The following is a 26,942-nucleotide window of genomic DNA, read 5'->3' as shown; positions in this document are numbered from 1 at the left end:
ACACAAAAATGCACATAATAACAAAGAAATCTTGTCTATTTGCTAAGCTTTGTGTGCGGAAACCAATGGTTAACGGTTTTAAAATGACGTAAAGTCCCTCAACTATGGCGACCCCCCAAAGGCCCTTATCCACCACCTAATATTTTTAATCCACCTTGGTTCCTACACAGTCCTTCCTGGGCAGCTTCTACTGCTGTCAACAGCGTGCCAATATGGCGTCCGTGCATACGCCCTGCTGCCAGCTGTCAATCCAACGATCCAACCCGTAGCCAAAAAGGGCCAAAACCTTTCCCACCCCGCCCCGTCCAGATGACAGCGCAGCAGCTCGCTTCGCACACAAGCGCCTGGGTTGTTGTTCGAAAAACGCCGAACCGAGTGGACGTGAACTGCGGCAAAGTGCGCGTGCCTGCCACATAAGAGCCTTCCTGTGTTTTTTTTTTATTTTCTTTGCCGTCTCAACTGGTGCCGTCGTTCTCGCGCTTGCTGTAACACGCACGCAATAACAAAGGCCCGCACGAGGGGAGGCGTACACAGTGGAGGGTGCGAAAGGGAAGTGAGGGGGAAGAAATTAGTGTGCTGTGCCCTGGGTGTGTGTGTGCGCGCCTGCCTAAAACAAACATATGCATGGTTTGTGTAACGAAAGCGTCCTGTGAATCGCCGCTGCACGGCCTGTGCGGTGTAGAGTCTAGTGTGTATCACCTGCGTATGGGTGGGTGTGTGTGTATGTATAGTGTGTGACTACTGTTTTGTGTGCCGTGCCGCTGCCGCGCGTTTCTAACCCGCTGGATAGCCCCTAGTGCTGCGAAACCCAATATCCGAACGAGTCAACAAACAAAAAAAAAAGAATCTCAACCAAACGCAACACTCAGCCCAACACTCGGCCCAAGCCGGAGGAACGCACGCACGGTCGCTCCTTTCACCAGCGCACCCCGATCGCCCGATCTTCCCGTTTTCGTTCGGGGAAGGCTAGGTGCGGTGCAGGTGCGCTGCAGGTGGGAGAGGAGGTGGCGCGGTGTCGCATTCGAGAGGTGTCTCGGTGTTCGCTGCTGATGTGTGCATCCCCCGAATGCCACCGTAACGTCGGGTCGGGTAAGTTTTGGGCCTTCTTTCTTAGTTTTAGTTGCGAGATACGTTAAAAAGCATCTATCGTTTTTGTTGTTGTTGTTGCAAACACTTCATTCCGGTGAACGACCGAAGACAACAGCAAAAAATCACACGGATACAGTGTTTTTGCATGTGTGTGTGTGTTCGCGCGGGCGGACGTGCGTGACTCGCGACCAGCAACCGTACCGTTCTAATTGTGCCCTGTCTAACCGCCCTGCCGAGCGTACTTCCGCGGCTGCACACGCTCAATCGGCAATGGCATCGATTGACAGGCTTTTGATCGATTGTGCCGTGTATCGGTTTGTCTCGGCTGGTGGTGACGCTCGCCCGAGCGTCGCCACCACGCACAAAGGCACGCACGCAGGCACGCACTTTTCGCACACCGTTCTGTCCCTTTTCGTTTCTACCCGGAAGCGGTTGAACCACCTGTGATAAGGAGAATGTAAAATACGACAACAAAAAAATCCCAAAAAATACCCTTTCATTATTCCTTAAACAAAATAAACGAACACCCAATCCCCTATAAAAGGGAGCGAGCGATATAGCCCTTAGAAAATGGGAGAGGCAGGGGGGGCGATGCAAAAGGCTGCCAAGCAATAAATGCGCATGGACGGGTAGCCCCGGCACGGAGGCCTCCAGCTTGTTGTGAAACAGCTGCGGTTACCACGCCGACCGATCAAAACACACACTCAAAAACAATGTACCCAACGCACTGATCCAACCGAAAGTCCGAGCGAAACAGGCACGCACCGGAAGTGGTAAGGAACGAAGCCGACGAGGAGCCGATATTCCACTCCTGGGCGCGGTGCGGTTCAACCTTTTCCGGCAGGTGCTGCGAAAGTGGGAGGTGGGCGGGTGTGGGTAAATAGGAACAGGTAAGGGGGTGTTTCTTAACACCAATTCGCTATCAATCGTGCCTTTCCGCTGTGATTCATGTGTCAAATGTCTGGGCAGCATTTTACCGGTCAACGTGCAGACGGTATTTTGGCAAAAAGCTTCGAGGAGTTTTCCTTGTTTTCAGTTTTGAAATTGTTTCTGCCACGCTGGATGTGTGGTTAATGTCTGCTGCTGGTGTCGCTTTTAAAAGTGGGGATCAGTTTAATTACTTCCAGCGAGTAAAAGCGACCAACGCCCCAGCTGCCTCAACTGGTGTGATGAGAGGCTCCAGTGAATCTCAGGGGTAAACAGCGGGAAGATACAGGAGCTCCTCGCCGATACGATAACGATTCACAGGAAGAAAGTCTGTTCTTGGTGTGGAGCACTCTGCATGCCACAGTCGCAGAAAGGACTTGAATCATCGATCCATTTGTTCATGATTTCATTCCATTTATTCACTCTTTTTTTTTAAGTACAGGGCCGCACCAAATATGTTCATGGCCGGAAATAAGACGTCAAAAATTCATTTCTACGTGAATTGCGATTTCTACGATGTAACATTTTAAATATCGTCCATGCTCGGTTGATAGTAAACACTACTATCCTCGCGAATTCATTAATTAGTTTTGAGCTAAATCATGATGCAAGAAAAAGTAAAAAATACACATCCTCAGTGTACACCAACGGGTCAACTTGGGAATACACAATTATATTATTTTTTTTCTAAAAAACCATCCGGACCAAAAGTCCGGTTTTTTTTCAGGAGTCCAAAAGTCCGGTTTTTTTTTCAGGAGTCCAAAAGTCCGGTTGAGAGATAACAAAATGTTTTTGGCTAAATGTTTGTATTAGTTGATAAATCGGAACCAAATATGAAAATGTACTCGGATATGTGCGAAATAATCTCCAATAAATGAAGGAATCCATTGATTAGATTTTTTTGGGATTATGTTAAGTGAGGATGTATTGAATCGCTTAAGCATCAATACAAATATGATCAATCTAATACAAATGAACGTAAAAGCCTGAAATATATCCCTGAATATCCAATTATCAAACTAATAATAGTGAATGCTTTTTTAAAATGTGGTATTGATAATAAGTCACATGTACCTAATGTGTGTACTGTTTAGATTCAAATTACGTACAGCTTCAAATTCCGGATATGTTATCATGTTTTTATTGAATTTCTTCTTATCCAGTTCCTGGCTGGGCCGATGTTTAATTTTACATGATTGTCGTGATGTACTATAATCATTTAAAAATGTATCTGGTCCCTAGTAGGCACTCATGCCGCTATATATACATATTTTCTGTTGGCCAGTTGACCGCCGAAGACATTCTTAGCAGTGTTTCTTCAAACCAACTACAGTGTAGTTTATTCGATAATTTCTACTAATCTTGCCCAGATTAATTGAAATACATCGGAATCTATTGTAGAAGGAATTATCAATGTGAAAACAACACTGTTTTAATATACTGTGCTCTGATGTTTATTAAAACACATATTTAATTCCTTTTGGAATTCGAACCAAGATTTTTTAGCTTGTTTTTAATTCCAGATAGCCGCAGCACCCAAACCAGTGGTTGTCTGTAAGTCCGTCATACTGTCGGTCCAGGAGAACGCCGATACTCAGAATTGGGTGTTCGGTCCTGAAAATATGTTAAAAACTAAAAAAGTATACCGTATTTGAATCAAAACTCACGTAATTTGAGCTCGAAATTGTCCAGAATATGAATCACAATATCGTTGAAGATTAATTAGTTTTTGCAATGTTTGGAGTAAAATAATGGTAAATGTTTTTTTTTTTCAAATTTAGAAGGTTTGCTTCAGCCAAGTGAATTATGCAGCAACTAAATTTGAATTATACAGAAACTAAAACATGCAGAAAATGCCTTAAGTGTACGTAATTCGAAGCAATACGGTACTTTGTAAATTTTGAATTTTGTAAATTCCTTCTACGTTTTCACATCTAAATTGTTGTAGTATTGCTTTTGCATCATATTTTTTTCCAGATAATTTTGATGAGACACAGTTGGAGGATGTTGGACCAGTTCGTGGACTAGGGTGTCATATCGAAATTCCTCCGAAATTCGCCTAAAATGATCGCAACGAGTTTTGGCGTCATTGCTTGCCGCAACGAAGCCAGTGGACGCGATTTCCTGATATTTTTATTCATGTTTCCCTGGTGCTATTGCACTGTTTGACCGGTTGCATAGAGCTCCCGGCCATTCTAACCCAGGAATGTAGACACATATCCCTCGGACTGCTCATTTTCTGCTTCCATTGGAACCTCAAGTCGCTCATTCGTCGTCGGCCATTTAGGAGCGGGCGTTCTTTCGATGCTCTGATTGTTGTCCAATAGTACCAAGATGTTGTAGATACCGAAACAGGCCTATACGACGGCCAAAAACCGCTGCACGGAGTCCGTTTTAGATGCTACTGGGTGCCGTACGCAATACGCCATCTGAACGAAGTTGCTTTACGTTTTTGGCCATCGCGGTTAGAGTTTGACTAAAAGGGGTGTCAAATTTTGTCGACTGATTCATGGGATACTATTATTGAAAGTACAATTAACGATTCGTCAATGCGGATTATAAACCCATGAAAAATCAACAATTTTTGTTATTTTTTTTAAGGCAAACGATAGACCTACATACTGATCCGAGATCAGTCCGACATTAATAGATCCGAGATCGTAGGGATCGATTTGCGTCCTGAGAGTCTTCTCATGCACCGGATCGAAGCCGTGGGACGAAATAAATCACATAAATCTCTATGTCTAATGACGTTCGGGAATTACTGGATGATCCATTAACACCTATAATGTATGATTCATTCACTTTTCAGACCGACCAATCGAATATGTCATGGCAGCACATGAAGCGGTCATCAAATGTTGTCTTCCAACGCTATGCAATTTATATCTCGACCTCCGAGAGGCATCTCTGGATGGAGCTGTCGCATGCAGGTTCGATTTTGCGGGCTTGAAGAAGTGTATTAGAGCGTTGGAAAGCGTTTTTTTTGGGCTGGGGAAGAATAATTCTTCATCAACTAATGTCATGCGACCGTCATAACCATCGGCAACTACGGTACATTCATTGCGATAAATTTTGGTTTTTTCGGAAGTATTCGGAATATGTTCCTAAAGCACGTCATTTATAAATCGTGTCATTTTAATCGTGGTTTGTAGAATTGTCTTAATTTAATCACACCCGCACGCTTGGTAAGCTGTAAGTAAACGAAAGGCGGCAGGAACGAGCCACCAGTCTGTGGATGATGATGCAATTCCGGCAGTATAAACAACAGGAAAGCCAGGCCCAATTTTCGCGCCACCTGACGGAGGAAACTGTTTGTCAAAGCCGTTAATATTGCAAGACAGAAGATGCAAAGGGACACTCCCTAATGTCAGCTCGAAACAGAAACAGACAGCTGAAAACAAACCAAACCCACCTTTTATAATCGCACGCCAAAAGGGTAAAGGTTAGTGTGCGGCTGCCTACGATGCGCTGCACCCGAGTGGTACACTCGATGCGGGAGAGCAAACCCCCCTCTCCCCTCCATATATTGGTGGTTTGGGAAAAGCGGTTGAACGAAAAAGGAATCCAAAAGACGAACCTTCCTTGTCTATCTTTGTTTTCCCTATTTGTTTCGCTCTCCTCCGCTTGATAGCGTCCCTGATTCCGTCGCGATCGATTCTCGGGATGTCGCCGGTTGGCGGCAAACATGCATGTTCTATTTTCTCGGGATCGGCACTCTCACCCCCCCCCCCCCCCCCTGCCCATCTGCAATCCACGTGGTTGGTATTTGGCACCCGTGGCTCGCGCGTTGCACCGTCACCGATCGAAACGAAACGCTCTGCCGGGGCCTCGGTCCCTGCGGGAGGGAAAAACTGGCTCGCGCTGGCCCGGTTTCGAGCAGACCCGCGCGAACCCACGCAACCGGGAGCGACGGTGTGCAAGATTTCTGGTTTTTCTCGGCCCGGCTCACGGTTTGGAAAGTGTCGGAGGGTTTGCCTTTCGAATTTATCATGTTTTTTTTTCTTCTTCGCTCGCGTTTAAATCATTTCCTTGCTTTCTAATGCGTTTGCTACTGCACTGTGGGGTGTGGTACTAACTGTTCATAAACCGAAGCCATCGCATTCTAGATGCAAACCGACTCGCTGGAAGACCCGATTTCAAAGCGATAAACAGTTCAATCACTCGCGTTTAGTAGGCAAACCATGCGGGCGCGTGTTCCGCTGGGTGCAATGCTGCAATAAACCCCAGCATCCCAGTTCCTCCCTCCATATCTCGTTGAACAAACGATCGAACAGCACCGCCACACCGCAATAAAGATCAATAAAAACAGTGGTTGCCTCGGGAGGGGATTTACGCCCTTGCTCAGCCGCTTGAATGCAGCGGCAAACTCTCCTCCAAACTGCAGCTGTAAAACAGATGAAGCTGCATGGCATTTTCATGCGCTCTGTGAGAGAAGACAAGACAAAATCCCGCACACACACACACACACAGACACGTGGTCTCCGCTCACTCTCAAACAGACGTCCCGAAAAGTCGGAAAATCTGCTGCATTTTGCAGCCCGATCTGTCCCAAGCGAGTCGGTGCAACTCGTCGCCGGTGGCCGGGTACACGGGGGTTTGAAATAATCGATTTCAGGTGCATCGTCGTGCGCCGACAGACGACGGCCAGACAGTGTCGGACAGTGACGCCGCCAGACTCCGGAATTGGGCTGGGAGCAGACGGTGGACGGTGGGGTGGTCGATGACAAACATCCCGGAAGTGGGGGAGTACGCGCGGGAGACAACGCGGAGGCGGTTGGCTTTATGTTGCAGGCATCGCCCTCGAACGCGCGCATGTGCGATGCCATCCTCGCCAAACACTTTCGACAGACACACATACACACACCAACTCTCAAGATGCACATCCCGTGTTCGGTTTCTAGACGGTGTGTGTGTGTATGTGTGCATGTGTCTGTGTTTTTGTTCAAATCTGCCACCAACTTTGCTCTTCCGGCGAAGATATCGGCATCCGTTTCGGTTGCCCGTTGGGCGGTTGGGCGAGTGTTTTTGTTTACGAAACGCGCAAAGCGGCTGGCACCCTTCGCCGTGCCGGCCTTCAAACTCCCGGATGTTTTCTATTCTGTGAGTTGGAGTGTGGGTGTGCGTGTGTGTGCTTATTTTTGCAGTGAAATTTTCACCCTGGAGTAGTAAAGCCCTTTTATGCAGTGGCGTGCACGTTTGGGGGCGGGAAATGAACAGTCACAGTCAGGGATGTGCTGCTGTTACCCCAAACTGTACCTCCCATCTGCAGAAGCACTGCAGAAGCAGCAGAACAAAGGGGTCCAATATTGGAAACGGTAACGGGTTGCGGGGGGTAAACACAGTGAGCATTAATGCATCAGTGTCTATCAATTTTTGATTTGCTGCTCGAGCTGTGTTTGTTGCGACGGTGTGCCCGAGCGTATTGAGATGAATGGGATGGTGTTACTGCGGACTGTGACCCGTGCAGGAAGAATAGAGCAGCCGGCAACGGTGGAGAGTTGAGTCATACGTTTCTGTTTGCTGTGCAGTTCAAATCTCCATCTCATAGCATTGGAACTTTTTCGCAGCTAATTGGAAAGGTTATGCGAGTTTTCTGACCTCCTGGAAATATGAACAATAATGAACGGTTTTATAATACTGTCGTCACCGCCACCCCACCCCCAACGATGAGATCATACTCACACACACTCATACGACCAACGGTAACTGGTACTTCCAATTTCTACACAGAGATAAATAGTGTTGTCATTCCAAGGAAAGGATTCAAAGGCAAAAAAAATACTACGGTGAGAGTTCTTATCTCTAACGCGCTCTCTCTCTCTCTCCCTTTCTCTCGATCTGTACTATATTAGCTGAAGTGCATTCATACGTGTGTATGTATACACCCTTTGTCGCCCATGTCTCTTCTCTTCACGCGTTTGGCCGCCATTACGCCATTTCAAGAATGGAGTGCATTCTTCTCGAATTCGTGCCGTCTCGAATGCAACGAACGTAAGGGAGGGGGTGGGGCTTTAGTTGCGCATAAATTAGATGCTGAATTTGCGGCAAAATAGTCCGCCCTCGGAGTGAACGCATCAATTCTTCGGTGACCTTCGTGGGGACCCCGGGGGCGGTCGCGCTCAGCTCTTTTATGGTTTCTCTGGATCGTAAAATCCGTCTCGCGCCCGAGATGCAATCGAATGCGCTGGGGCCGGGGTACGCTAACAATCGATCCGCCACAATCCCAGCGCCCTTTTTCCCCGGCTGCATTATCGGGACGGTCAGCTGTAAATCGCTAAAACGTGTGCCTTCCTCACAGCCTACGCCTCTCATAGCAATCTTCCGAGTGGGTTCGAGCCTACGAATATCCCGGACACATCATCTGGAGCTCGTTAGGGTTGTGTTTTGTTGTTGCTGTTGTTTGGTTTGTTTTTAATTTGATTCATTCGGAATTGGATCCGCTTCTCACATTCGCTCTGAGTTGCTTCGGGTTCGCTCCAACAATCGTATTTGTGTCTTACATTCTACGCTTTTTATTTCTCCTTCCAGACAATGGACTACTGTCTCCGAGCAGCAGCAGCCGCAGCAACAGTAGCCGCCGGTCCTGAACGGCGCCATTTTGAGCCGGTCACGTCGTCGTCGTCGTCAACGTCGTCACCGGTAGCGATCGCGGCCATCCGAACGGGGCCCGCTCGTGTTAGTGTTTAAGGTGCTCCCCTACCCCTAACGGGCGGGCTGTACTCCCCGGGGATGCGGCCGGAGCACCGCCGAACGGCCCCGAAAGTGGTTGTGCTGCGCGTACGAAAGCTCTGAAAATTTGTGCCCGATTCAGCGGAAAAAAAAAACCAACGGCCAAACGCCCAACCCTATAAGTCACGCTATACCGCGTACCGCGCGGCCTTAAGGCGGCAGGGAAAGTGCTAGAAGCTACGGTGCAGAGGAAAGTTTGGTGCGTGCGTGCGGAGTTTGGTTGTTGTTGTCATTGTTGTAAATGTATTTGTGTGTGAATGTGTTTTTCGTTCCGAATAACTCAGCAGTTTGGTGAAGTAGAGCGAATAAAAAAAAGAGAAGAAAAGGGGTGGAAAAACGATGAAGACAATCAACAAACTGCTACCGGCACACCAAGGAAAAATGGTCAAATAAGACGACCAACTGCCTCTGTCAAAACAAAACCAGCGAATATCCGAGCGGCGTGTGTGCGTAGTGCAATTGATCTCAACTAAAGGACTAAGCAAAAGGAAAAGCAACAAGAAAAGAAAATTAGTAATAAGAGCCTTACCGATCCTAACCCCCGCCAAGCCATTATGAGTGTGTTCGGTGACTTCCAGCGGATGTGGGTGCAGCGGTTTCCGCAGAGCTCGCTGTCAGACGCCTGGGAGCAGGATGTGCGGGCGAGCCTCGAGCGGCACAAGCAGAAGATCGCGGTCCTGTCGAAGGAGCTCGAGCAGGAAACGCTGTACGTCGAGTACCTGGAGCGGCTGCTCGGCGACGTAGAGAAGTACCGGGAGGCGGGCGGCGACCCGTCCACCCTGTTCGAGGCGAACTCGCCCGCGTCGGCGGCAAATCTGCTGGCGGGAGGCGGTCAGCTGCGCGACTCGCTGCCCGGCCACGGTGACGGGGCGCACGAGCCGGACGAGGAGGAAGTGGTAAGTGAAGATGCGCCGTTTCCCTTTCGGGATGCAAGGAAGTATCTTTGTTGGGTGCGGGTGGTACATAACAATTCTAGCTGTGATGTGATGAGAATTTCAGAAAAATGGAAAGTAGTATCTTCAAGAGTTACGTGATATTGGGTAGTTGTGCCAAGATCACAGCAACAAAGCAAGACGGTATGTCTAGAGAATGTTTGATGACTCAGAACTTCATCTGAGGAGGACGAGGAGCGAGAATACAGCGCAGAAAACTTCGTCGAATGTTACGCACTAAAATCATGGAGAGTACTTGCGCGCTTCCGAAAAGATCTGATTACCATCTAGATCCAATAGATTCTCCCAACTAATCTATCCTGTAGCCAGACGTTTTGAATTCAAAACAACGGAAAGTTGTATCAATCGAGAGTTAAGAGACTGGGTGGATGTGCCAAGATCGCCAGGACCGCGAGTATGGTATGTCTAGGGAATGTTTGATGACTCAGAATTTCATCTGAGCGGATGAGGAGCTAGAATACAGTTTTATCGAGTGTTCTGCACGGAAATGGTGGAGAGTATTTGTACGCTTCCGAAAAGATTTCATTGCCATCTTTGTTCAATATATTCCCCCAACTCCAATCCGTAATCAGATATATTGTATTCATAACAACGGAAAGTTGTATCATCAAGCGTTACTATACATTGGATGGCAGTACCAACATTAGTTAAGACGGGAGATGGTATGTCTAAAGGCAGATGACTCAGAATTTCATCTTAGCTAGAATACAGTTCAGAGAGCTTTGTCGAGTATTTTACACGGAAATGGTGGACGGAAATGGTACGTTTCCGAAAAAGATCTGATTACTATCTATAGATTCGCCAAACTCCAAACTGTATCCAGGTATCTTGAATAATCTTTACTTTTGATATTGATTTTAAATTTAAAATTTTAAATTGCAGAACACAAGATTATATGTAATAACCGGTAGCAACAATAGATCCATTCAGCGCGAGAACAGACTTTCCAATCAATACAACACCGCCAGTAACTCGCGATTGCAGCGACCAGCAGTTCTCCCCGCTCTGGTCGGCTGGAAATAACTAATCGATTTAATGCGCCCCATGCCCCGGCATACGGTGGCCGTCGTCCCGAAAAGCCTATTAAGTGAAGCCGGGATTTATTGCATTATGCCGACTCCCGTGTGCCCATTAGGTGGTGGTCGTCTAGCGTTTCTTTTTGCTGCCGTTGTTGCCACTCTTCATCGACTACAGATTAGCGACGCTTGATAATGGCGTTGCAGTTTTATCCGGCCCGCGAAGCCACGGAGCACGTCGATAACACGAATCGGTGGACGCACGGTCCCAGTTGGACGGGGGCTGGGCGTCCTTTTCCGCGGCATACGAGCGTGAGACGCTCGGGCGGGCGACGTCTAGCGATGTTTGTTTCATGCTTGTTTTGCTTGCTATATTATGTTATGTCTATGCGGGCCAGTCGCTTACCTCAAGCGTGAAGATAAATGAAGTGAAACATTATTTTTACTGGTACAGCAGGTCGTTATAACATTTCCGTCGTCATGATCCGGTTCTTGCGATCTGCGAGGTGTTAGAACTCTGAGATCTTGTTTTTCGTCGTGGTTCCACGCCCAACACATTGTGGCTTGTTCTCGCTGCCAACTGCAAACACGTGTGTGAAGACACACCCTGCAGTGCCAAGTCACTGGCTGTGCCTCCCTGTTTAAGCCCATTTTCGTACGATTCCAGGTTTTGTGCATGGACGAAAAGCACCACGATATGGTATGGTAAAAACGTGGAGCGAAGTTGTGAATTCCTCACGCGTACATCACCACTCCACTTCAAGAGTGGCCCTTTCGCAACGCGTGTCTTTGTACACCGCTTGGCTCATCCTGTACTTCCTTGCACCAAAATCACGCTACCATACCCAGCGACCATGGCCGGCATCGGGTGTCTGCGCGGCTTATCGCAATACACCGTAACTAATTTTTCTCCCCACGTTTCCAACGCTTTCTCGCATTCTATCCGTCTCTTTCTCTCTCCATCTCTGTCTCTGTCTTTCTCTCTCTTTTGGGCAGCCGCCTCCAGGGAGTGTGCGTTTGGTGTTCGTCTTCTCGCTAGGCATCCCACATCCTCACCAAATGTATCCATGTGTATGTGAACGACGGCATCGTCGAAGCTAAAATTATCTTATCGCACCTTTTCGCTATCAGAGTATGTCGTGCGTGTACACTCCTCACATGGTTGTGTACAGCCGGGCGTTTGCCGGACAACAGGTAGGGGCGAAAAGGGGAACTTGCCCAAGCATTGGTCCCATTAATCGAGCGAAACGGTTCATCGGGGGGGGGGGGGGGGGGGGATACCTTACGAACAGGGAGGCGGATTTTTGTATGCTAATTTGTGCTTGTTCGGTGCGCTCTTTTTCATTCGTGGCCTGTTTTTTTGGGTCGCCTTTAGCAAGACTGTGTAATGGAGGGCAATTTTTAAGGTAAGATGTTTGGGCTAGACTAACGCGAATAGTCGTCCAGCAAATACTGACTCGTTCAGAAGCAATTCAAAAGTATTTTGGTACACTGCTGGCAAGAAGTGAGCTCCATGTTCAACCATAACACAAATCGAATATATTTTATGTCCAGACGGGGTGTGTGCGTCTTCAGAATTTTAACGGTTGGCAATTCTGTGACCTCATTACCATTGCATGCTTCCTGCTCGGTTTCTGGTGTGGGCAATTTCTGCTGCTTGTAAATTACCCAATAAGTAACATATGCACGTACCACGCATATGCAGCACTGGCGGCCAGCATCTGCCCATCGCGCTGCTCTGCCCCTGCAAACGTCACACATTAAATGGGGGTTTTATCACGTACTAACGTTAGTTTTGTTGTTGCATTCTTCCACTCCTTCACACACCACACCGTGAGATACCGTGCTGTGGTACAGTCCATGCACAATTGTGCACCGCCGATTCGTTAAGGTGTGTGTTCCATGTCTAGCTGCTGGCAAGAACGAACGCAACTGGAAGGGCATATGGATTCGCGAGAACACGCTTACATGCGCAGTGCGGCACCTACCCACGGGCAGGAAGCGGGTAAACTAACACCTACCAGCAATGGCACCAGCGCCAATTGTGGCCAATCGATGGCAATTAAATAGGATGACAGCAGGATCCCTCCCATATCATGATATCATTGTTTGGGGGGAGAAGTGGTGGGGTCTGATTTGGTGGCAACTCGTCGCTCGCCCGGGCACAACGCGCTCAAAGGCGCGGTCTGATTCATTTGCCGCCGGGCTGGTAAGGTAATGTGAAACCTGTTATGTGGTTTTTAATTTACTCAAACAACTAAAAAAAACCCTATGAGACATAACAAAAAACTGAGAATCTCCATTGACAAGGATTGGCACGTGGGAGATAGAAGCATGAGAAGTTCTGTTTATTTTATCGATCGCGGCATTCCCCTGGAATCTGACACACTCAACTGGAATGTTGGGAGCTCTGAACTAACAGTAGCCATAAAGCTATGTTCATCGAATGACTGTGGCAACATGTCTTATCGCGAAAGCTATGTATTCGATTGCCATCTTTTTAGTGTGGCTTTACGACAAATTTGTCATGAAACAATGGCATTTCGAATAACGTTGTTAAATCTTGTATCAAAATCAACAAATAAATAAATAAGCATTTTTTAACTTCCTCTATACAAAACAAAAACTAACAAAACCTATTAGAAACCTACTAAAAACCTATTACAGAATTGTGAACAATTTCCAAAAGATAGTTGGATTCGGTTGCTTAAAAAGGGCTTTTATTTAGCTCAGCATGGTTTTGGAGAAAAAAAATTGCATGGTAAACGAATCCAATACCGTTGAAGTACCCATATTGCCCCCTTGTTCGGTGCCGTAATGTGACACCACTATCGGTGCTCATCAGCTCGTGTATACGCAGCTTAACACGCGGCTCTGTCAGCACCATCACCAGTATCTAACAACTGTGTGTGTGTGTGTGTGTGCACTGTTAGTGTGCAGGTGGGCGGAGTGTTCGTATCTTATCTCGACTGCTTAAAGCGCGCTCTAGTGAGTAGTATCGATGATAAAGACGTCGGTGAATCACACGCACACCACTATACCTCTCAACCTGATGACGCGATGTCTGCTTTATCATCTCTGCCCCGGTTCAGCATTGTTGTTCCAGCTGTGTGTGCTGCTAGCTTGAAGATTTCTCGAACTTTTTTCCCACACACTTGCCAGCAGTTTTGCAAAACCCTTTTTTTAAGATCATTCCACACAGATCACACAAACAAACGTTATCCAAGGTGGCCACCGTGCTCCCCTTCGCCGCACGATGCGCGATGCTCTTCATTCCAGATGCGCCACTGCTTCCACAGCCAATCGTGCGTGGTTAGAATTCGATTTCGGAAAGTTTCGGCTTCTTTGCTAGAAATGGATAGGCGATGGTGTGTGTGTGTGTGTGTGAGTGTGCATTATCCACGTTCAGCCGGAAATGTACACGCGGTATGTAATTTTCTGCATCAGCAACAGCTCTCTCGCAATGGAAGGGGCCCGCTCTGGTGGAGTTTAGCTAGTCTGCGCACGTAGCCGCAGGAGCTGCGGGTTAAACACGATTGGAGTGCTCCGAGTGCGTCCGGGTTGTAGCCGGAGCATCTATTTCGAACCTCTCGTGCGTCTCTTTTGTTTTTCGATCGCACTGTGTACAAAGAGGCATAAGAGCAGCACATGTCTCTGAAGTTGAAGGAATGGTGAGGAGACCTTTTGGGCCGCGTCACGGCTTGATGAGGGTGTGGAACCGACGTTAGACGAAGACGACACCGACCTAACCTAACCCTTTCTAAAGAGCGATACCAAATCCACCTACATGGTGCAGCATCCAGTGCCACCATTTGCTGGAGGTTACTAATTAGAGTGAGTTGCATCTTTTCTTCTCCCTACCACCCACACACACACATACAATCAAGCTTAAAGTAAGAGTTTTGCCCGAGAGGCGGCAAGAGCGCACACGAATCGATACACAGATAAAACTCTAGGCGGCGAGCGCGCATCCCCCTCATCTAGCCGCGGCCGAAACCTCTCCAAGCGTGTGTGGCGTAATACGGGCAGGTCAGATGCGCGCGCGCGAGCCCCAGTTGTAGCTGAACTGCGTTACGGTCCGGTGGTCGGGCGTTACACACCGCCTGGTCGCAAGTACGCTCGTGTGTGGGCATGGTGCGCGCGCGTCCGCTCGTTCCCCGGGAGGGTTTTCTTCGCTGGTTTTGGTGTGCGCCGCCTGTTTACGGTTTTGTTTTCTCCTCATTTCCTTGTGTCCGTGATGTGTGATTGTGTGCGTTTTCCATTCACCAAGCAACAGAGGAATTGTTGTTAATAATTCACACCGCTCGCGGCTGCAGTGTAGCGCTGCTGCCGTGGAGCAGTTTTCGGTGCGTTATTCACGCTTTCGGAGCCGTTTTCACCTCCGTCGCGCCAACCGTTTCCAGCGCGAGCCCTGGGCCTCGCTAACAACACTCTTCGCGGTTGTGTGATGTGTTTGTTATGTACCGTTTTTGGTTGTTGTTGTGTTTTGCTGTGTTACTCTTTGCTTCTCTCTCTCTCTCACACACTCTCTCTCCGTCTCTCTCTCCTTCTCTCTCTATCTCTCCTTCTCTCTATTTATTGTGTCGGGAAGACTGTATAACATGTAGGCAAAAACATACAGACAAGTGCAACGAACGAGGTGGTCGGTCGGGCTCGCCTTCTGCTCGATCATATTGATTGAACACAATTGCATGAATAAGACATGATCCACCACAACAAATCCGGGGTTTCTAATGTTTTAATCTGCTGCGGTGTTATGCATGCCACGCTGTGTGTTGTGTGTGCATTGGAATCGTTGTTGAAGTTGTAGAATATATAAATTCCAGATTTAGTGATTTCCATTACAGTACAGTTGTTAAGACCTTTGAACAACAGTAGAGTTCCAGTCATGCGTTCAAATCTTGAATGAACAAAGCCCATTATATAAAGTATGCGGACTGGCTTACTTGCTACGATGAGGGATGCACCCATCATTGATGACAAATAGCCGATATAGCTTAGAAGAGTGGCTAACCTTGCAAATCTACCGCTGGATAACCTGATTTCCAGGATTTTGCATGCAAAATATGCGATATTGAAACGACTGCAGATAACGTTCAATGTGAGGAACATAAGTAAAATCAAGATTTTTAGGCCAGTTTCCAAACAATCAAAACTGCCGGCTCCTAAACGACTGAAGAGGAGTCTCCAGGAACCGACGTGTAATGTCTGCAAGAAATACCACTCCAATACCTGCAATAGTTTAATTTTGCAGCTTGCTGCTAGTGTAAATCAGATGCAGCATTGTCATCACAAGACTTGCTCATCGATTGATACGAAGAAAAAACGCATACGGAGATAACTACTCTATCTCCCGGATCAAATCAATTGTCACTTCAGCACTGTGCTTATCGTGATTGTCTCATTTGCACATCGACCACTCATCGCGAACCACATTGTCGCAAACGATTCCATTTCCCTCGTGTAAAAGAATTCTAAAATTAAACTCCAGCACCACAACCCTCTATCGCAGCGAGCGTTTTTGCAACGTTCCAGTCGCCTCTGCACGCTGGTCCGGAAGTACGCTAGGATATTGGTGGAATGCAGTTAGAAATCTGTGTCACATTGTGAGAAGAAGAGACCCCCCCCACCCCCGCTCAGAACGGATCCCCTGCCACCGCCCTCTCGCCACATACGCAAACACACATTGGTGACCACCGGGCCCCGTCGCCCAGTGTCATTAAACGTTCCCCTTTTTCTGTCGTCCACTTGTGAACAACCACTTCCTGATCAGCTGTAATCAGCGTCCTTTTTTTTTTGTTCCTCCACCCTGGACTTTAAATAAAACTTTCATCTCCCCGAGTCGCTGTGTCTCGCTTGGTGCATGCTTCGTCCGGGACCTCTGCCGCCGTTGGATCATACTGATTGCAAGTTCCGGATGTGTGTCTAGCTAGGGTGGATAGCGAGAGAGTGCGAGAGCGACCGTCCAGAGCAACCCTTCTGGTTTTGTGCGTTTGTTCTTGGTACTCAACTGGGTGCAGTGCAGTGTAGTGTCCACGTTGGGACGGTTCGGTTATGTGACACGGAGAAGCTGATAGTGCAGCAGTAAAGCTCAGCAAAAAATAAGGGATGTACAGTTCGCGAAGTTCGATCGGGATATTGGGTTGCATCACCAGTGATACTGGTCCTGCCACCAGTGGTTCGTCCATTGGGGACTTCTCAATGTGGGAAGTGAAATCTTTGGCCAGTCTCTCTGCTGAGTCCTCGTGTCCGTTCTGTGCTCTTGTGCGACTCTCCACACCGCCATTCAGTCAAGCACATTCGCCAACTTGGTTGCCGACTCCCACACGTAGTATGCGCGCGGGAGGGCTCCGCGTTGATCGTTTGGGTTGATTTTATATAATCATTTTCAATTTCCCGGGGCCGTACACCTCTCCCTTGTTGACCTGACCCGGTAAAGCGACGCCGTTTGGAAAGAGCCAGAAGGGGCAGCAAGTGATGTGTGCTCGTGTACGTGTGAAACATTGCACCCGCAGAGCAGGCGAGAGAGAGAGAGAGACAGAGAGAGAGAGAGAGAGAGAGAGAGAGAGAGAGAGAGAGAGAGAGAGAGAGAGAGAGAAAGAGAGAGATGCAGTAGCTGCATAGTTAACGCTCCCGCACATCAGATCATCCCCGTCCCGCTTATCGAGGGTCCCCACTCGCTCTGAGTCGCATTCCCTTCGCCTAGCTCTGGACCCAGTCCTACCCAGCCCCCGCTTTGCTCGGTTTGTTATCGTTCAGCGAAGCAAAAGCACAAAAAAGTAACACACACAACACGCACACATAGGCACGCAAACTTTATCTCCTACGAACGACAGTGTGATCAGCGTGACAGCAGCAGTGTGTCCTCACGCCAGTTTGACGTTTGGTGTCGATAGCAAAACAATTCACCCTTCCGGACCAAGTGTGTGGTGACCGCGTTGCACAAATTGCCTGTGCAAAGTGTGCACCGTTTTTCTATTACTGTGCCACTGGTTGCCGATTCTGCTCAGCTTCCAGGGCGTGAGTGCAGTATCGTGTTGGTTTTTTTTGTTGTTGTTGTTGATTGTTGTGTGCAAGAGTTTGAGTTTTTAAAAATTATTTTGAACGGGATCTTTTCCAACATCTACTGCAAGGCATTCCTAATCCTTAACCATTTTCTAACCAGAATAGATACAACACTGTAACAAGCGAAGCAAGTCGGAAAAGGTGTCAAAAGGCCGAAATTTTCTTCTGAACCGGGTGTGAATAAGCCAAGCGTTTTCTTCACAAGAGCGGGATTTGCGATCGTGATTAGAGGATATTGATAAAAAAAAGAGACGGTTAAAGTGTGAGCCAGGGCCCTGCTACCAGGGTGGTGAAATAGCAGACAGAGTAGGCTAGTGTTAGTACTCAGCGCCTGGATACTGGTGTGGTCGGTTTCCGATGTAGTGGTGAAAGGCAAAGCGATGAAATCGAACCAAAAAGTGTCCGTATCGGATAAGATAAAGATCTGGAGCTCAAGGGTAAGTAGTGTTACACACGGGCACGGGTGTTTAGAGGATGAAGGGATGATAACATGCACTGAGCTGGTTTGGGTAGCTCAGTGTCACACTGTGGGATGAGTGACTGTACGGAGCACAATTCCGGTCTAGAATGTGTACGCCCCTTGCGCTACCAATACCGGAAGATTGATAAGAAGGCTTTTGGTTCCAGAAATCACAGTAACATTCCAGTACACCTGCAACTGGCAAGAGCGCTGACCGTCAATTAGTCTTGCCGGTAACATGCTAGAGACAGCAACAGTATGAAACAGCTGCCGAGGTTCGATCCTCCTTCGTGCTTTTCAAGCGTGCTTAGCGAAAACCGGACGAGAAGACACGAACGCCAAACGAATAAACACGAGTAATGTGAGAGTAATAGATCACTAGAGGAGAAGGGTTGGTTGGGTGGTGCGAAGCGAACTGCTGCTTCTCTTTATTATCTGTATAGGGGTTTGTGTGTTGCCTCACAATCGTTTAGTTTGTTTGAGGTGTATAGGGGCACTACCATTAGTGCCCGAATGTGTTGTGTGCGCGCGCGACAATGATGACTCTTTGTGCTGGTGTGTTGTACACTTGTAGAGTCAAGTGTTGTATGTACACTGTACCTGGACCTTGGACACACAAAACATATCCAACGAACTCAGTAATCGAACACGCGTGTGCGCGCGCCGCCTTGCCTTTACTATTGGGCGTAATTTAACACAACACACTCTAGCTTATTGGCACGGGTTTATGGCTTCATTGTAAGGGAGCTTAAAAGCTCTAAGTAAAAAAGAACATATTTGCAAATCTCTTTCTGTGGGGTTCTCCATACGTGTGCCAATACATGTGCTAACATCACGCACAGTTGTTTTCCGTAAAGCAGTCGCGATGAGCGCTTCTGTCTTTCTCTTCTTCAATTCGCGAATGTATGCGCCTAGGTGCGGTTTTACTTAACATCTCCATCTCGTCTCAAAAACACACACATACACACACAGATACAGAAGTGAGCATAAGTCTATGGAGCACAGAACAACACCCCACTTGCGATATTTGCGCAACCCAGAGAGGAACGGAAAGGCAACAGCCACTGCGTGAGTCATCGTGTGTTCTGCTGCGGTTTGCGCGTTTCGTTGCAGCAGGGAATAGAATGATTTCCCCCCGGAGACACACACACACACATACACATACATACACATTCAGACACGCAGCGACGGTTTCGCTTGGAGAAAGGGCGAGGGCGAACTGTCAACGTCTCTAAAAGGCATGACTAATAAACTTTTACTTCTTTGCCCCGCCAGACCGTGGAGGGTGGTTGGTTCGGTATCTCTGGAACATAGGTCCCAAGTGTCTTCTCCTGCTTTGATTCGTAAAGTCAATTAAGAGTTCAATGGGGGGGAGGGCGGCTGAGCTGCTGCTACTGGTGAAGGTGGGCGGACAGAGTGTAAAGAGTCATCTATCCATTGTTTATCTTGTGGCGCATCGTCGTCGCAGTTCGCACAAATGCATCGTCAACAGGATCGTTCTCAGCAAGGGGGCCACCACCAGTGCCGCCCAGATCGCGGACATCGCGCAAAACTGGAACGGTGCCTGCCGGTTGTCGCTACTGGGCGGTGACGTGTAACACCGCGCCAGTCACTTGTTGAATTCGAGCGGGTAGAATCTTTTGCTGAGCACGAGTTTCTTGGAAGTTGTTGGCACAAGTTAGCACACCGGGAACAAATCATTCATTCATCATAGCGCTCTTAATGGAGCAGAGAGAGGGGCAGCAAAGAGCGCGATAGTGAGCAAATGTTTGAATTGGAAAACATTGCCTAGACATAGACATCCGGCAATGGTGTCGGGATGCACCTTTTAACACATGTGCTAAACGAATTTCCATCACCAATATCTACATCTTGCCATACTTGCCGTGCTCAGATATTGGAGAAGAGCTGTTTGCAGTGCGTTAAAGTTCCATTAATAACTTTTGCGTCTCTGTACATTTCGCATGTGTTGCACTGGAGATGCAATTCGCACCGGCAGTCCAAAACCACTCGCACACTTTGCACAGTTTTGCCGCACATATCACGCATCACGTCCGGCAACGGGACCCGAAAGCAAAACAACAATAAGACAAAAAGGTCTGTCCCTGAAAATGCGGCAGCATAAGCACTGCGTGGGGCCCAGCCAGCTAGCCAGCACCGTACGTGAAACGCAAAGAAAGCGACCGTGTTCTTCTGCACACGGTGGCAATAAAACCCTGGTGGATGTGGAATGGGTGCTTCAGCTCCCAGCATTCGAATAGCGTTTCAATATTTAAGCAAGCATTCCGGGCAGGGGAATTTTTGCTGCTATTTGCGGTGTGTGGTCCCTCGGGTGTTGTTCAGGTGATGGTCGAAGATAATGGGTGGGCAATAACGGTGCGATACGCAGATGACGCAGCTGTTTGCCGTGGGTAGGGTACCAAGTCACGCCAAGTGTGTGGAGAGCGGCCATCGAACGCCATCGCCGCCGTCTTCTGGGTGTTTGATAATCGATAAGATAAAGTAGCACCGCACCACCGTGGGCCCGGTACAGGGCCGGGGTGGATTCGGTTTAGCGAATGTGTCCCCCAGTGTACGTTCGATAGTCGGGCAATGTTAGTATACAGCGTTGGGCAGGCTGTCAGACATTCGCGGATATGGTAGGTTCCTACTTTTGCTTGCATGTTGGGGAGCTATATTCGTGAGCTGAAGATGCCACCAATTACATTGAGGATCTCTGGACAATTTGATGAAAAGTGTTATATAACATACTGACGTTGAACTGCTAGAGTTGGTTATTTTTAGCGACTGAATGCTCTGTTGAGTGTTCTTAAATTGAAGTGTAGAGATAATTTTGATCTCCCAGTTGTTGTGAGCATCTTAACGGCTTTTTTATGAAATAAATTGTTTTGGAGAATTCAGTGCGTTTTGTTTGTATATTTAAGAACTGTGTGGCAAGCCTTCAAGCGATAGATGCAAAAACTGGAGTTCTCGATTTTCCTTCTAAATCTTGGGACGTTCTGTGAGAAAGCTTTGGTGGAGAATACAGTCTTTTTGGGTGAAGGATCTTAAGACCAAGAGTTAGCTGTAGCAACTTAATGGTCTGTTGAAAATGTACCGAAAATATTGATTTCCAAAGTGTTGCGAATAGCGCATCGTGGATGTCATGAAATCCATTTTTTGGAGAATTCAGTACTTTAGGGATCAGAGTCAGGAAGTAACTTCAAAGGTTCTCTTGTGAGATCTAGTGATAAAGCAAGGGTGAAGAATGAAGCCTATGGTACGGATATACAATTGCAAGAATTGCCTATTTGCTACAACTGAATACTTTGTTGAGTGCTTTGTACGTTGAAGTGTAGGGAGAATCTTTATCTCAGTTTCGTACACGTACAGCGTATCGTATGAGCTGCTCCGAATTTCTTATCATATCTCGCAAAACGCTGTAGCGCGCAACTGTTTGTTTCATCTCACTAATAAAATCTTTTTTTCCTCCTTTTTTATATTTGCGCAGAATCAAATTATCAAGGCAGCGGCCAGTAATCAATCAGCTGCCGGTGCTGCCCCGCCAACCACCGACGATGCGGACGTCGCGGCCGGCGAACAGCCGTCCGACCCGAGCGTCCAGCTTCGGTCGCGCGAGCTGCCACCAAATCGCAACAACAACAGCCCACTGAATCAGTGCATCAACGAGCTCACGACCAATCTGCACAGCCGCCGGTGCGTGAGCGAGCTGGTGGCGGCCAGCAGCAGCAGCAGCAGCACAGCCACCTCCGCCACGACCAACCCAATCAACGCCGGCGAACCGGCCCATCAGTCAACAGCAGCCGGCGGTCCGGCCCAGCAATCAACCAGCAACGGTCCGCAACCAACCGCCAACGGGGGCACCCCGGGGCACGATGTGGCCGGGAAGGAAGCGGCCGGCCGGGTGCGCAGCGCCAGCCAAAGTGAGGCGCAGCAGCCGCTGCTCGCCTCGCCGAGCCATTTCGTGACCGTGATCGAGGTGAAAGAGTCAAAGGGCAACGGTGGCAGTGGTGCCAGTGTTGGTGGTGCTAGTGACAAATCGCCACAGGACAGTGAGACGCCGTCGGCACCCAAGACGGCCAACTACGAGAACGTGCTGATCAATACCGGTGCCCGGTTCGGCGGCAGCGTGGAGAATCTGGCCGATCTGCCCTACCAGCAGCAGCAGCAGCAGCCGCACACGGGCGGCGTGAACGCCAGTACGTTCCTCGATTCGAAGCATCCGAAACCGCCGGACCGAAGCAGTGACGGTGGTGGTGGTGGTGTTGGTGTTGGTGGCAGCTTTACCGGAGGTGGCAGTTCCATCTCCGAACGTACCTCGCAGCTGCTGGGAGCATCGGCGGCCGCCGACCACAAGAAGAAAGTTCCACCGCGGTAAGTAATCGATGCTAGAGGCATGTTTGTAAAAATAACTAATCGTTGAATATTACTAACGTACTTAGTTACGTTTGCCAGTTATTTTTGTCTTTTCTGGTGAATTTGGACCGATTGCAGGGGTTCGATAATTTTGAGGGTTTAATTTAACAACTCCAGGGTGTGGGTAAAGGTACATCAGTCGTTCGTGAGACGATTTTCGACTCTTCTCACTATGGATATTCTTCTCAGTACAGATGGTTTCCAACGTTTTTAGATCATCAAGTCGTTCCATCATTCTACTTTTGTCCATTGCACTGGGTTTCACAAAAGCGCACTCTAATCCTAAGGTCCGGTACTATGGTTCAACGCGAAAGATCGTCGGCTCTTTTTCTTCCATCTTCAGGATCCTTGGGTTTAATTGTACTCTAGCTGCCATGTTGGATGAAACACTGGATTTGTGACTCGGTTGAGACTGCATCGTAAATTGGATCGAAAGTTTTTAAATTTAGTGAGTTTGTGCTACTGGTGCTATACATACAAAAAAGTACTGAATTCTGAATCCCTCCAATAAACGGGGCGTGTTAAGAGATATTGATTCTGAACCGTTATCGCAAGTAGAGGCGAATTTTGCTATTGGCGGCCGCTCACGCTATGGGGTCTCGGCCTAAAGGGGGCTTCACTATTTTACTCCTGGGGCGTTTAATTTTTTTAAGAACTTCGTCGATGGTCTCGATGGCAAGGGTGACAAATCTACTAATATACAAGTACGTAATAATCATTATGTCGGACATTTGGATTTTAGGCATTTTTTTGTATCTGTCATTCAGGAAATCACACAAACTTTGAAAACAAATGAATTGCCAATTCTTCCTTACAAATGTGTAAAAATCGGTGTTTTGTTCAGCTTTTCAAACATGCCTCTTAGGTATATTAGTGGTGTCAGGTATTGATTGTGTATTGATTGTGAACAGCACTTACGTTCATTAGAAACAGTGAATTATTTTTGATTCTGTCCAAGGTCTATAAATTACTATAGATCGGTTCGTTTAACCAGTCTTCATCTTCTTCCTCTTTTGGCTCAACAACCGTTGTCGGTCAAGGCCTGTCTGGTCTGTACCACTTGCGGGCTTGGCCTTTCAGTGATTTATTGATACCCCCCACCCCTTCCCATAGCAGGATAGTCAGTCCTACGTATGGTAGCACGGTCCATTCGGGGCTTGAACCCATGACGGACGTGTTGTTAAGTTGTATGAGTTGACGACTGTACCACGAGAATCTTCATTTGACAGTCGCGGGACAGTGCAAAGTGTCATACAAGTCTTTAGTAACCATTATGCCTTTCCTGCCAATATCCATAGAAATCCCCATTTATTATGGCGCCCAAAATCAGAACCATAAGTCCACTAGAAGTCTACCGAATCACAATGGTCTTGGTAGGTTGTCTCAAGGAAAGCTTGAGACCGTTTGTAATATGCAATCAAAAGTAACACGTGTTTGTGCTGACATCTGATTTCAGCTGATTTTTAAACGTTTTGTGGTTGTATAATATTCTAAGCTGCAATCATACCTAAAGAGGGGCTCGGCCTTTTCTAAAACAATATGCCAAAAAAGGATGAGAGCTTGCATTTTTCATTAATGGGGCCCTTCACGATTCTAGTTAGTTTTTTGTATGGAGTTTGACAGTTGGAGGCTGAAATCATGTAAACACTCCATACAAATCCACACAAAAAACTAGCCTGCAATTTTTAGTCAAGATTATTCTAGCCTCAAAGCTCGAAAATACGGTGTTGTTTACATTTACCTCAAGGTGCATTAAAGAGATCACGTGGTGGAATCTAGAATCAAAGTGTTGGACTACATACACTGGTCTCGTAGCATGTTTTTCAAACCAAATTTGAATATCACTTTTTGACAGGATGGGTGACAATTTTTGTTCAAACAAGCTCTCTGGAGGCTTGATGAATACTCAAAACACTCTTAAAATCTCCATTCAGAAACGGAAGCAATAAAAATCAGCCTTCTAAATTCACACACCTTGGGATAAGCCCACCTGTATATTATACCCACTTAGACAGTTGCTTGAAAACTGCTATACAATGCAAACAGCTGACAGGCTGAAATTTCAGCCTACGAACTTAAAACGGAAAGGACCCCAATGTTGGTTGAGCAGTTTTGTTAAATTTTTCAAGTCTTTTTCTTATAGAAATTGCTTTTTTGGTCACCAAGTTCCTTGATTGAAATGCTTCTACAAATAAATGTTGATTCAAGCGGTCGTAGGTCACCTGTTTGACATCTCTGATCAATCTTTTCATTGTCTAATTCATTTCCATTGCTAGTATTTGTTTTTGCCTAGTAGGCATAGTAGATCGGAAGTGAGGCTGATTTGAAATGACTTCACAAAAGCGCATCATAAAACCATCACTTAAGGTCATGTACGGTTATGCTTCAATGCGAAAGTTCGTTCGATCTTTTTTTACTTCTTTTAGCTTCACAATCCTCCATAGGGATCAAATTTCGGCGCCGAAACTGGGTCGAAAAATGGGTTGAAAATTTGACATTTCTTGAGATGGTGGTGTAGCTTCTTTTTTGCATTTAGTTACTAGGTACCATATTTACCACTATTTCCCAGTTATTAGTTACCTGTTTTCTTGATCCCAGTTACTTGTAGCTACGTCACAAATAACAGATCAGTTACCTTTAATTAGCTACTAGACCGCTTGTACAATTTTGCTTCTACTCTCTTAAAGATCAGTTCGCTGCCGGTTAGAAAGTAGTTACTAGTTACTTTTTGTTACTTTTGGCTATCAGATTGGATTGGTCGGAAATCCCTCCTAGTCTCCCGGAGCATCCATCAAGTCCGGATGACTTCAACGGACATGTTTAGCGTCATCGGTGTCACCATTATCAAGCAAACGCGGTGCACGGCATAGATAATCAAACCGAATGAGATCAGCATCGGAAGCCTAGCAAATCAGTCGGACGTAGAAATGCTTGAAAAGAAATGTGTGTGTGTGTGTGTGTGTGTGTGTGTGTGTGTGTGTGTGTGTGTGTGTGTGTGTGTGTGTGTGTGTGTTTTTTTGTTGTTGTTGTTGTTGGAAAAAGCCAACGTTGATGTACCTCAGCGTGAAGTTGCTTTGGATCCGTTTGGAGCTTATGATAGGGAACTGTTGAATGTTTTGTGGCTGTTTGTGTGTGTGTTTTTTTCTTTATGTAAACTCTGAAACCATTACGATTTCCATACGCTTTCGATGCGATAATCTTGTCCACACACACACACACACACACACACACACACACACACACACAAACACACATTTGCAGCGCTCCTCATGCCTCCTCACGGCGCCACAAGTTTACGATCCGCGTCGTGTGCAGTGTGACAAACCTCATTTGTTGCCCGGTAACAAATGTTGTTCCAACCTGGGGGTACCCGCTCTGGCCACAAAACAAGCATGTGCCCCAAAGCATAACTATTTAATCGTGCAAGCAAAACCGGCACGGGCAGTACGGGGTGGGAAGGGAGCAAGCTTAAGGTTTATGGTACGCCTTCCCGGGCAATGTTAACTGCAGTTGTGCGATTTTTACGGCACAAATTCGTTGCACACCGGTTTTGCCGTCCCTCTCCAGGTGGGGTAAGGGGGTGAAAACGGGAGGAGCGGAGGGTTCACCCCTTTCGCCTACGATTGGAAACGGCAATCAACACCTGTTTATGGTTGTTTATCGGGCAATGTGTATGCGGCGGAAGCGTTTTGGTATTGGCAGGCATGGTATTGGAGCCTGCAGCGCGGTAACAAGTGTAGGCTCCCTTCAATCCCCCGATCCCCTGCGCATGTTTGATTTATATCAATCAGTTCCGTTATTAGGATAACAACAGTACGGCGGGGGAGGGAGATGCATTTTTCAGTGTACAAAATTTCCCAATGAGCTGTACAGAAGTTTATATAAACTCCCCCAAGGCAGCCCCGTCGAATGACTAATGCCTGTGGAGGGTAATGCTTTAGCGGCGCGCTCGCTGTTGCGTGAAACGGGTGGGCCGCCGCGCTTGCGATTGCTTTGCCCGGTGTGTTGCGGAAGTAAGTCACACACCGATCGAGCCCGAGAAAGAGGCATAAGCGTGAAGAAGTTGCTTCCCCCCCCCTTAGCTTTCCCTTTGCAGACGCGCATATGCCGTCTCGGCTCCTGCAACATCTGCGTGATGCTACTTTCGGTGGTTAGTACCAGGAAAAAGCGAAAAAGCGATCTGCCGTGGGGTTCCGGGTGTTCGTGATTGTTGGCGGAGGCGATATTAGAAGCGATCATTAGCGAGCTGATGTACCAATTAGGGGCACGATGTGAAAGCCCACT

At 47.5% G+C, this 26,942-nt stretch overlaps 1 protein-coding gene across 8 annotated transcripts in view; it reads left to right on the top strand.

Moving 5' to 3' along the window:
• The first annotated feature begins 290 nt into the window (after positions 1-290).
• Positions 291-26,942, top strand: part of LOC120948823 (active breakpoint cluster region-related protein) — a 44,799-nt gene continuing 18,147 nt past the window's right edge. The window contains exons 1-3 of one of the 8 annotated variants that reach the window (XM_040365609.2): positions 291-1,089; positions 8,548-9,644; positions 21,733-22,616. In XM_040365609.2, coding sequence (XP_040221543.2) covers positions 9,303-9,644; positions 21,733-22,616 — 1,226 coding nt within the window. In that variant the 5' untranslated portion in view covers positions 291-1,089; positions 8,548-9,302. Of the gene's footprint in view, positions 1,090-8,547; positions 9,645-14,778; positions 14,831-14,882; positions 14,902-16,541; positions 18,220-20,788; positions 20,882-21,732; positions 22,617-26,942 lie in introns of those variants that run through there. The other 7 variants (XM_040366037.2, XM_040365783.2, XM_040365868.2 and 4 more) reach the window with 7 other exon arrangements.

This window comes from Anopheles coluzzii, chromosome X, assembly GCF_943734685.1.
Source record: "Anopheles coluzzii chromosome X, AcolN3, whole genome shotgun sequence".
In the NCBI taxonomy this organism is placed as follows: Eukaryota; Metazoa; Arthropoda; class Insecta; order Diptera; family Culicidae; genus Anopheles; species Anopheles coluzzii.
This window is presented reverse-complemented; position numbering and strand designations above follow the sequence as displayed.